General features: G+C 44.3%; 1 protein-coding gene across 2 annotated transcripts in view; it reads left to right on the top strand.

Moving 5' to 3' along the window:
* HYDIN (HYDIN axonemal central pair apparatus protein) overlaps nucleotides 1-12514 on the top strand; it is a 323416-nt gene that overhangs the window by 246695 nt on the left and 64207 nt on the right. For both annotated transcript variants that reach the window (XM_004431814.3, XM_087419963.1), the window contains exons 50-56: nucleotides 2148-2307; nucleotides 2412-2584; nucleotides 3194-3392; nucleotides 7122-7221; nucleotides 8725-8824; nucleotides 10568-10727; nucleotides 11243-11481. In XM_004431814.3, the coding sequence (XP_004431871.2) occupies nucleotides 2148-2307; nucleotides 2412-2584; nucleotides 3194-3392; nucleotides 7122-7221; nucleotides 8725-8824; nucleotides 10568-10727; nucleotides 11243-11481 (1131 nt within the window). The remainder of the gene's footprint in view (nucleotides 1-2147; nucleotides 2308-2411; nucleotides 2585-3193; nucleotides 3393-7121; nucleotides 7222-8724; nucleotides 8825-10567; nucleotides 10728-11242; nucleotides 11482-12514) is intronic.

Raw genomic sequence — 12514 nt, 5'->3', positions numbered from 1 at the left:
AGAAAGATGAGGACATCAACATCTACAGAGTTCAACAACATGGAGGTTATAGGGGGCTTAGCAGGAGCGCTTTTGGGGGATTTCTGAGAATGAAGCCCAAGTAAAGTGGGTTGAAGAGTCAGTAGGTGAGAGAATGGAGACAGGGTGTGAAGATAGGTCTTTGGAAAAGCTTGGCTGTGAAGAGATGTGGAGGGAGTCAAGGATGGGAGGGAGACATGGAGTCCAGGGAAGGCTGCTCCTACACTGTTGTTCTCCTGATGTTTGGATGCCACGGGGAAGTAAGGAGGAAGAGGTTGGAGTTTCAGAAGGAAGTAAGGGCCATCAGTGGTATAGCTCCCTGAGACAACACAATGGGATATGGAGATGCTGGCCTTTGCCAGGAAGAGGGACCATCATCTCATACTAGGAAGGAGGAAGGTGAGATGGCATCAGGTGCAGGTAAGTTTACAGATTTGGTTGGAATGATGAGGAAGTTCCCATGCCGCTGTCTGTTTTCTCCATGATGAATGATGTGAGGTCATCTCTAACAGTGAGGGAAGTGAAAGGAAGATAAAAATATTGAGAAAATGGAGAAGGTATGAAACAGTTTTTGTGGAAAGTGGGAGAGGGGGGATATTAGAGAAATAAATTAAAATTATCAGGCAGAATTAGGGGCCCAGGTGAGGCTGATGATCATAAATTTTTAGTGACACCAGTTTTTTCGGTTATATACAAATTTCTTATTGTATAGGCAAGGAAATGAGACCAAAACTGGAACCAAGGTCTAACCATGTCTTCATTCAATCTAGCATTTATTGTAATAAGTAGAGAGTGTTTATTTCTATGCTTACCTGGTAGAACTAACGAGCCCTCTTTGTTCTCTGTTCCATTAATACCTTTAGTTTATTTCCTGAGACGCTGGACTAGAAAGGGAAGATGAAGAGCATTTGAAGATGGAGAGGATCTTCAAGACCCAGTAGAAGGGCTTAGGAGAGAGAAGGAGTGGGAGTCAGGTTGATGGACATGATGTATAGAGCAACCTGGGAGTGGGAGTCAGGGAAATCATGGCCATTCAGAGAGGCATGTGTTTGGGACACCGCAGGAATTAACCAGGATTTGGGGCCAGGCAACAGTGGTCCAGGAAGAGAGGGATTACAGCGGCCCAGAAACAAGGCCCAGGGCAACCACGTATTATTTGTTTACTCTTTTAAACCTTGCTGAGCCTCAATGTCCTCATCTGCAAAATGGGAAAATAATAGTACTCACCTACAGATTTGTGAAGACAGAACTGGATAATGCACATGAAACTTAGCACAGTGCTGGATGGTGGTGATTACCGGTTAGATGTGAAGGCCACCACCCCTTTGGCTGTTACACAGAGAGTGCTCTGTATCTCTGACTCTGATTTGGTTTCTACACTCATTCTCCTTCTTTCCTCCATCATAGCCTGTCCAAAGAGTTTTTCAGACTGTTTCTAGGTACCATTGGGTACTATGGATCCCTGCTATGACTTCTGGTGATGTGCATCTTCATTGGCATTCCTTGGGCCTTCTGTGGTTCCTTTTCTGTTCAGTACCATTAACTGAGCAGCTTCCAATGCCCACAGTGCTCAACTCTGTGGATCTCTCCCTAAGATACTAAGGAACAGAAACAGCCTTGTAACAGTGAGCAATGCCAAATGAATCCTTGTCGGCACAGTAACATCATGTGCAGGTATAGGATAAGGTGGTGAAGGAAGTCATCTGTAAGACAGATGTGATATAACAAGTTACTCAAATGATCATCTCTCCTGGGAATATAAACATTAGGAAGAACAGAGCTGCATATTTCTCAGAATTCTTTGCAATAATAATCACTACCATTTATTAGGCATTTGATATCTGCAGCTGTCCTAAGAGCATTCAGTACACTATCTCATTTAATACTCATAGAATCCCAACAGGTATTATCATCTGTTGAGGAGATGAGATGAGGAGACCAAGGCTTGGGGAGGTCAGGTCACAGCTGCAAGTCTTCACAACTACAAAGCCTGTGTTCTTAGCTTCCATGCCACTGCCTCAGCGTAACCACTCTCTCCTTTGGAATTGCCTTGCACCTCACCATCTCCTCTTCCACGTGAACTCTCAGTCAGTCCTCACATCCACATCCCTAATTTTTGTTCATTTCAGGTACAAGTCATCCTTGTTCCCAGGCAACATGGAGACACTGACAATCCTGAACAATTCCCCAGCGGTCGTGGAGGTGTTCTTCTGTTTTCAGAATGATGTCAAAGCAAGCACCTACTTCCTGGAGCCTAGCAACATGATTCTGAAACCCAATGAGAAGCAGGTACAGTCCCATGGAAACAAGTCTACCAGGGCAAGGCTTTCTGGGGAAATTTGAGGCCTTGGCATCCTCGGCATAAATGTACCTTGTTTTGACTCTTCCATTAGGTGCTAAACGTATGGGCCTACCCTACTGCAGTTGGTGTCTTTAACGACAGCATTGTCTGCTGCATCAAGGATAACCCAAAGCCAGCTGTCTTTAAATTAAGCTGCCAGGGGGTTCGCCCAGAACTGGAGCTGGACCCCAGGCAATTGCATTTTGACCGGCTCTTGTTGCGCAGGTAGAGTTCTGGATGATACTAGGACTGGAATGGAATTTAAAGAACATTTAGTTCTAGGTGACCAACTCATCCTGATTTGCTCAGGACTTTCCTGGTTTTAGCACTGAAAGTCCTACGTCCTGGGAAACTTCCAGTCCTGTGCAAACCAGGATGGTTGAGTTCACAGGTTGGTAACTTGAGTTCAGTGTCTGGACTTCAGCAGGGTTGAGGAGCCCCCTAAGATCAACAGCCAAAGTGTGTGCATATTTGCATTTTTCTCAGAAGGAGGACTAGCATTTTCCAGATTCTCAAAGCAGTCCATTACCCTAAAAGGTTAGGAATCTTTGCTCTAGAAATTAGAGTACAAACAGAGAACACTAGAACTCACATATTCATTCACTGGAACTATATTATTCTAGATAGAGAATGTTTATTTTGGGGGCTACTGAGAAAGCATATTGTTATGATATGTATCCTGCATTCCTTGATCATCATTACCAGGCCCCATTCCTGATAAATACTGATTAGTGAACTAAGCTATAACTGAAATCATCAGAAGTGCTTTTTCTGACCTGCGGTAATAAATCAAAATCATTTGAAACTGGAAAATATTTCTTTTGGTCTCTGCAGAAAAGAATCCAAGATAGTTCACCTCCGCAACATCACACCCCTGCCTGTGGCCTGGCGGATCACCAACCTGGAGCACCTGGGTGATGACTTCACCATGTCCATGATGCAGGGGACCATCAGCCCCAATGCTGAGTATAGCCTGAGAGTGTACTTCCAACCCTCTAAACCTGTCAACATCAAGAAGGCGATTCGGTTGGAGGTGAGGCTTCACACGTCTTCAGACTTGGTCATCAAAATGTATACACATTGGGTTCCCTGACACACACACTATCAACACACACACACACTAAGCCAGGTCTCCCTGTTACACACTACCATCTGATCCCTGATTGACAACCCACAACCCACAACATCTTGCTGTGCACATACTGTAAGTTCCATAAAGGCAGTCTTGTTCATGACTGAGTTCCCAGTGCCAAGAACAGAGCATTCAATCAATGTGGAGTGAATGATCAGATAAATGAATTAATGAATGTGTTGCTGTCCCTAGGTAAGCTTTAGATTTCTGATTTCACATCCCCAAACCCAGTCACCCCTCAAATTCCCATCTCAGTAAACATCACCCTCTGCCCAGTTGCTCCCGATAGACACCTGGGAATCATCCTCGATTCCCCGCTTTTGCTGACAGCCTCCTCTCCCACCCAGTTCTCCAACAAGTCTTGTGAGTTCCATCTCCAATGTGTCTCCTGCCCATCCACTTCTCTGTCTAGACTGCCGCCACCACCCTCATCCAGGCCTCCTGCAGCATCTCTCACCTGACTTCTGCAGAGGCTTCCTAACTGGTTTCCCTCTTCTCATTCCCCACAGTGTCCAGAGGGATCTTTACGCTCTCAGTCATTCTCCTTCCTAAAGCACTTTGCTGGCTTCCCATTGCAATAAGAAGAAAGCTCAGGTCCTCCCCTGCTTCTGAGGCCTTGCCTGCCTCTGTATCCACATCTCCCTCCTCCCTTGCTCTCACTCAGTGGTTCCTGTCACGTGGTATCTCGGCTTTTTCCTGCCTCAGGCCCCCAGCCTTGCAGCACCCCTGCCAGGAATGTTGTCCCCAGGCTCTGTGGGGTCCACTAAACAGCACTGCGTCAAATGAGTTCCCCTAATCATCCCATCGAGGGAATCCCCTCTTATGTGCAATCACTCACCCTGTCTTCTATCCTTCAGAGCACCTACCCCTTTCGGACGTTATCCTCTCTCTTTTTTCCTTTCTAACGTGAACTCCATCGGGACGAGATCTCCCCTGACTTGTTCATCATTTGTGTTAGTTTCCTAGGGCTGCTGTAACAAATGACCACAAACTGACTGATTTAAAGAACAGACATTTATTCTCTTACAGTTCTGGAGGCCAGAAGTCCAAAATCAAGGTGACCGCAGGGCCACACTCCCTCTGAAGGCTCTAGGGAAGAACACTTCCTTGCCTCTTTCAACTTCTGGTGGCTGCAGGTGTTCCTTGGTTTGTCACCACACACTCCAATCTCTGCCTCCACCTTCACATGGCCTTCTTCTATGCCCGTGTCTTCTCCTCTTCTGTGTCTTACAAGGACACTTGTCATTGGATTTATGGCCCACCCAGAGAATCCAGGATGATTTCATCTCAAGATCTTTAACTTAATTACATCTGCAAAGATTGTTTTTCCAAATAAAGTCACGTACACAGGTTCCAGGGGTTAAGACATGGACATACCTTTTTGGGGGCCACCATTCAACCCACTACGCCATCATATCCCCAGTGTCTAGCACAGGCCTGGACATAGAAGGCGCTCAGTAGAATCTGTAAAATGAATGAATGAATGTCACTGACTTTTGATGCTTGAATTGATTCTTCAACCATCAAGAGGTCATCCAAGCTTCTCTTTGAATACCTCCAGAGACAGAAAGCTTACCAACACTCCAGGCAACCTATCTTCCTTTGAGCAGGTCTGACAGTTAATTCTTCCTTGGGTTGAGTTCAGATTTCTCCCTGTGACTTACACAAATTAATCCTGTTTCTACCTTTTGGAGCCAGTCAATGGATTTAATCTCTCTTATCACCTACCCATGACAGTCCTTCAGATAGCTAAAAACAGATGTTGATAGATTCATTCAATCCACAAATGTGTATGAAGCCCAGAGGTGATAGTCAACATTTTTAACACCACTCTCTACACAGACACAGATCTCTGCACAGTGAACGCAGGCCACATGGCTGAGGTAGGGTCCTAGCTGTGCCAACTTCATCCTTTAGTTGCTGGATCATGGGGAGTCCAGTTGTCTCCATGGTGGGGAGGCAGGGGCGGGAGACAAGCAGCAAGGGGACACCTGGAGAGGTCATTGTGACAGCTGCTTACCAACTGGTATGGAAACATTTCTGCATTTTAACAACTGACATGGCATCCCTATGTGTTCCAGCAAGGCAGACACAGTGAGTCTTCCTTCAGGCCCCCCAAAGTGGTCTAAGTCTTCTCTTCCCCAGATTGTATTCCTTCAACAACTACCCCAGGAAATGCCTTGCTTTCCAGTCCCTTTGGAAAGCACTCTGGTGAACTCATTTCGTTTTATTTGTGTACCTCTTAAATTGTCCTTCCTGTTTTCCTCAGTTACAAAATATAATCCCCCCCCCCCCAGTGGGGAAGCAAAGGAAATAGAATGCTCTGGGTACGCAGATTCCACTATGGAATTAAAGTCCCCCCCAACTCCCAACACACACCAGGAAAGCGAACCTAACTTGTTTCAGAATAAACCAAATTATACTTGCTGACAACCTTTTCAGGTTAAAAAAAAAAAGTAAATGTAAACCATTTAGGTAATAAACATGCCTCCAGTTTTGGTATCTATCAGTAGAAGAGTACTATATAAGTCCTGGAGCTGATAATCCAAGTTCTATGTCCTATTTTTCCCTCCTGCTGCCAGCCCTTCTTGTTGTCTTCTCTCTCAGGGTGAGCAACAAAAATAAGGTAAAACTCAAATCGGTGCTATTTGTTCTGTGAAACACTGGCAAAATATTTGATGAAAGAAAAGATGGAAACTCTAAATTAAAACTTGACTTTGGTGACAGCTGCAAATTTCCCGCTAGGCACCCGAAGCACAAGTAACAGGGAGTTGGTGACTTAGTTTTCCAACTTGAAGCTTCAGCAGAGAGGCAGGTGGTCTCCAGGCAGACGCAGGAAAGACACACCCACTGCCCAGTGGCAACTCTCCTTGACAAACGGACCCTTTATTGCCCCCTCCTTGGTCTCAAGAGTCAACAGTTGGGTCCAGCTGACAGCTGAGAGCAGTTCAGATGTTCCTCAGGACAGTAAGGGAGGGATTACCACCAGAAATGACAACGGAGGGGACAGTGAGCAACTGGAGGCTGGGGTGTTTGCCTTTTTTTAATATATCTATATTTCCAACTTTAATAGTAATGATGTTCATGTAAATAAGACATTTGAAAACAAAAAAGAAACATTAAACACTTATTTTATATGAAAAATCTAGCACTTTTCTCACGGGTTGAATCAGAAACAAAGAACAGAACAATTCAGATTTATAACATTAGTAGAGTAAGTATGATTAAGAATATATAAGTTTTCCACTTCAACTGTCAGAAAAATGCTCTTCGGGTTTATTTGGCTTAAAAGTTCCAAAGAACACTTTCCCGTGATGCATACTCGCAGCCCAAACTTCAGTAATGTAGCGACAATCGTGCAAATAATTTAAACCCAGTTAAGTGGACAAGATGGAAAATGCAGTCCCTTTTCCTTCTTTTTATATGGAGTGTCTACACCAGCATTCCCCAAAGTGTGTTATCACAAACACTAATCCTATCAAATGCTCAGTGAAGACAAATGCTAAATACTCTTTAGAATCTTCCGTGCCGTATTGCCTTCGTCATGATTCCCACTGCATATTACATAGTTCAGGCTCCAAGCACCTCGTGGTTCATGCTTTTACTGAAGAATTTCTCTTATCTCAACAGGTTTTAGATGCAGATAATCTTGTTGGTGTTGTTCAAATTGAAAATATCCTGATCTTTGCAGAGTCCTACGACATCGCCTTAGACATCTCCTTCCCCAAAGGTCTGTGGACCACTTTGAGGAAAGGGTGTTTAGAAGTCACATCTTTTAGTGCAGTGTATTTCTTGTGTAGAGGAAGACTAGTGATTGTTGGGGCGGGGGGTGGAATTTCAGTAAATAGTAATGCAAGCCCCAGTGGGATGTTAGCAACGTTACTACGAATCTTAACTTCAACTAGAGACGAAAAGGGGTGGTTATAAATATCAAATTTGCAAAGTTCTTTTCTGAGCAGTCATCTGAGTGTGAGTACCTATCTCCCTGACTGTATTAGTTTTCTATCACTGCCATAACATATTGCCACAAACTTTGTGGCTTAAAATAATACAAATTTATTATTTTACAGTTTATTAATACAGTTATTATTTTACAGAAGTCTAAAATGGATCTCACGGGGCTAAAATCAAGGTGTTGGCAGGGCTGCATTCCTTTCTGGAAGTTCTGGGAGGGAATCCATTTCCTTGCCTTTTCCAGCTTCGAGAAGCCACCCACATTCCTTGGCTCAAGGTCCCCCTCCTCCATCTTCAAAGCCAGCAATGTTGGATCAAGTCCTTCTCACACTACCATCTCTCTGGTTCTCCCACTTCTGTTTCCCTTTTAAGGACCCTTGTGATTATATTGGGCCTACCCAGAGAATCCAGGATAATCTCCCTATTTTAAAGTGAGATGATTAGTAACCTTAATTTCATCTGATACCTTAATTCCCCTTTGCCATGTAAACTAGCATATTTACAGGTTCCAGGGATTAGCATGTGGACATCTTTTTTGGAGGCGGCATTAGTCTGCCCCTCACACTGCCCTAACACCCAAGTTAGATCCTTCCATTTAGCGTGCAGTTCTCCACTATCCCTCCTTCCTCTGATAGGTCTCCTTCTTAGCAAGATTTATGGAATGTTAGAGCTACATGTTTGCCTAGATGTCATTAGTCTTATGTACGAAGATATTTATTGCAGCATTATTTATAATAATGGAAGATTGGAAATAATCTAAACATCTATCAATAATGGAATATTATTAATAATATTGTAATTGAATAGTATTGTAATATTGAATAATATTGTAAATTATGGAACAGCCATATCATGGTATATTATTAAGATCACATTTATGAGGAGTTTTTAATTATGTGGGGACATGCTTATGATGTAATGCTAAGTAAAACAATGTAAATTTATATGTACTATCCCAACTCTGTATATTATACACTTGATACAAAATTTTTTTTAAATACGGGAAGTATTAGCTAATGGGAGACGTGAACGGAAGGACAGTGGTCCTAGGATGGAAGCCAGAGGGAGCCGCCCCATTGAACTGGGTGCAAGAGCAGTGTCTGTGGTTTGTTTGCTAAGACTCAGTTATGAGAGCTTTCCCTAGCCACAGTGTTTTCAGAAAACAAATTCTCTGAAACTGTTACCATGGATTTTCCATGTGAACTTCAATAGGGAGTTCCCCTGCTTCTATCTCCCATGCCCACTCACCCCTCCCCACCCCGGCCCTTGGCCTCTGCAGGATCTGAAAGACACCTCGATTTTGGGATTGTGAGGGTCATGGAGGAGGTGAAGCAGTCCCTGCAACTGAAGAACCGTGGGAAATACGAGATCATGTTCAGGTAACCTGAAAATCATTGGGCATGTGGTCCTTCACATCCACACATAGGGAGAAGAGTGTTGTCTGGAAGATTAAAAAAAAAAAATCAATCAAGGAAATCATAAGAACCATCTTTGCTTTTAGCCTCTCTTGGCTTTGAGTGAATGGAATTCCAACTGCTAAGAGAGCAGAGATTTTCATACTGCTTTCAATTCTGAGGCTTTACAGGGACCCTTAAGGGCCCTCTGAATGCACCTGGAGCCCCAGCAGTCTGGGTGTGGGGGAAGAGACTCAGGGAGAAACGTTGGGAGGAGGAGATACTGGGGTGAGGGAAGGTCCTGGGGGTGGAGGAAGAGAATGGAGATGGGGGAACCTGACCTCAAGCTGTCCTGCCCTCCTTTTGGCTCCTATCTGTTTCGTAAGTTCATGTTCTCATAAGATTTCATGTGAAGAAGGGATTTTCCAATTTTCTTTTTTAACTTTAAGAACCACTGTATCATAGAATCCAAATCACGGCCTGGTGGAATAGAGCTCCAGCTGTGCTCATCTCTTGAGATTAAAAATGAAACGTTAAATAAAGGAGATTCTTCAGAGAGGAAAGGTTGGCGTTGGGTGGGGGGAGGGAGGAGGTCACTTAGGCGGGATCACACAACCCTCGGTGGCAGTGCTAGCGCCCATGGCTAGTCTATTTTATGGAAGATCATCCTTTCCCCAGAAGAGTTCACAGTTGATAAAGGGACGTCCCCTTTGCAGATTTGGAAGAAATTCAGTGTATTCATGATAGTTTCATTTCAGCTAAAAGAATGCTGAAATTAGAAAGGTCCTACCTCAATACTACCATTACTTAGAACCATAAATTGAAATAAATAAACATACATAAAAGCTAAACAAATCAGAAGAGAGCCACTGCCCCTTTGGAATTAGTGCTGAATGGATTCTTGCCCATTTGTGAGTTTCATTTTAGATTATGACAGGGCATTAGCTCTGCTCTTTTAGGTTGCATGGGACAGAGTCGCCCTCGGGTTGGAATAGGTGATCAGGGTTCATTGAAAGGATGTGCAGGGCAGTGAGGGAGCACAAGCACCAGGCATGCAGCAATGGAGCAGCCAGGGCTTCTGGAGCATGGGGATGACTGTTGGATCCCCACAGCAACTCCACATGTCCCTCCTCAGCTTAAGTTCCTCACTGCTGCTCCAGTCCCTCTGCCATTCTCATGAGTCAGTTTCTCTCAGTGGCTTCTCACCTCACCCGCCTTGGGCCATGGCCTCCCTGTCCAAGTGCCTCTGTTGCATGGCTTCTGCGCTGCCCTCCCCGCCCCCCACTTTCTCTCCTTCCTTAGATCCCCTGGCTTCTGCATCACTCTTCCTTCTCTGTGAAGTGCATTTAGTCTCAGAGAGGTGAGGGAGACAGAGTGAGAGAAAGAGAGTGAGAGAGAGACAGGGAGAGAGAAACAGACAGAGAGAGATGAATTAATTTAGTTGGTCCTTATCCACCATCAAGTGCCCCTGTTGGACAGAGATCTCCTGCAAAGGCACCTCTTGACCACAGGCCGGAGATGGCTATCTGCCTCAAGCATCAATTGCTGGCCAGTCAGTCCTGGCTATGGAGGGGTGGTCACAGTGCACAAAGCACAGTGGACACTGCTAGGCATAGTGGTTAAACAGGACCGCAGACATGGCAAGCACTTAACAGTCTAGAGTCTCCTCTCTAGTATCTTGGGTTCCCTAGATAATGACTTAAGCTGACTTTTTACCTTGTCTTTCAGCTTTTCTGTGGACTCTTTATGGACCAATGAAAATTCCGTGATCTCAGTCCAACCCAAGAAGGGTTTACTGACCACAACGGACAAGCCCACAAATGTTCAGGTGTTCTTTCGTGCAAAAAAGGAAGTGAAGATTGAGCACCAGGAAATTCTGCACTGTAAGGTAAGAGAGTTCAAAGGGAAAACTCACTCAATGGCAGGATTGTGAGACTTGTGTCGAAAAGAGTACATGGTATAACCCATGCTCCAGGAGGAAAAGGGAGGGCTGGCCTGGGTGGCAACCAGAGACTACACCAGGGCCCTCAACTAGCAGGCATGGGTAGGTCAGTGGGAGGTGTGCAAAGTCATCAGAAATTGAGAGTGCCAGAGAGGAAATGTGGCCCCTAGTCTTTGGGGAGCACCAGAGACAAGGAAGCTGAGTTTAATCATCAAGTGCAAAAGAAAAGTGGGGAAGTGTAAACAGGAGGCAAAGTTGGTCCATGCTAATCCATGGCTGGTACATAGTAAGCTCTATGTTAGTGCTTGCTAATATTATTGCTGATGCAATAATATGAAGAGAATGAAATAAAGAACTTGGCTTTATGTCAATGACAAAGATAGAGAATGAAGTAGACAGTCACAGGAATCCTGGAGCTATGCCAGTGGCTGACATCTTCCCAATCCTTCTTTCCTTTCTAGGTTTTTGAGCCCAGTATGGCGGAAGGAGAAGAAATCACTGGCAGCACTTCAATTAGTTTTTCTGTGAATGCAGTGTTCTCCAAATACAACATCAACCCCTCCTCTGGCATCAGCTTTGGGGCTTTGATCTGTGGCACTCGTCAAAGCACCACCTTCACCGTAGAAAATCAAGGTGTTACTGACTTCAAGTTCGCCCTTTCTAAGCTGACAGGGCAGAGCCCCACTCATCAAAAGAAAGTGTAAGACAAGTATTTACTTAACTCAGACCATTCACTCCCTGGTTACTTAGTGCTTTATATTTTATAAAGAGCTGTCATATATTTTATATAATTCAATCCAATCCCCTTTTATGGGTGAGATCACTAAGGTTTAGAAATGATTCATCCAAGATTATGCAAGAAATCACCAGTAGATCTCATTTCTGAACCCATATCTCTGACTCCAGATTTCATTTATTTTCTAACTGCTGTCAAATATATGATAGATTTTAGTTGAACAAAAGTAAAATCTTCTGCTTGGGATTGTGTCTGTTGTCCTCGTACTTCTAGTGTGCTGCAAGACTTACTGGTAAGTCTTTGCCCTGTCTATCATTCTGTAGGATGTCAAGGGACTACTATAACAGCAAGCTAAATCAAAAGAAATCATAGCTGTGCTGGGAAAAGCCCAATTCTCCTTTACACTCACACTACTACCATACTCACAATACTTCTGACCCTAGATGGTTGGGTATTTTTCTCCACACCAAGCAATTCTGCAACACCAGCTGGGTGTCCTACCATTTAACCCAATTCTGACACTATCTACCTGGAGATATAGCATCAGACCCCACAGGTTAGGGGCTCAGTGCCACAAGAATGCCCTCACTTCAGATGCCAATTGCAAGTAGTAGGTCCCCAGGTTACCCACAACTTCTGTTCAACTTGGCTACAAATCAGAGGTTTCCAGGACCTCCTTCCCCTTGAATTCGATTATCTCCTAGAACAGCTCACAGAACTCAGGGAAACATTTACTTAAGTTTACTAGTTTATTAAAGGATGTGATAAAGGATACAGATGAACATCCAGATGAAGAGATACATAGAGTGTGGTCTGGGAGTGTCCTGAGCACCATGGAATTGGAGTGTATCACCCTCCCAGTATGTGGCACCAACCTGGAAGCTCTCCAAACCCCAGTACTATTGGGATTTTATGAAGGCTTCCTCACATAGGCATGATCAATTATTAACTCCATTTCCAGCTCCCTCCCCTCTCTAGAGAATGGGGGGTAGGGTTG

This window comes from Ceratotherium simum, chromosome 30 (genome assembly GCF_057802395.1).
Source record: "Ceratotherium simum simum isolate JZ-2026a chromosome 30, ASM5780239v1, whole genome shotgun sequence".
Taxonomy (NCBI): domain Eukaryota; kingdom Metazoa; phylum Chordata; class Mammalia; order Perissodactyla; family Rhinocerotidae; genus Ceratotherium; species Ceratotherium simum.
Note: the sequence above shows the minus strand (reverse complement) of the source record. Positions and strands in the feature narration are given on the sequence as shown.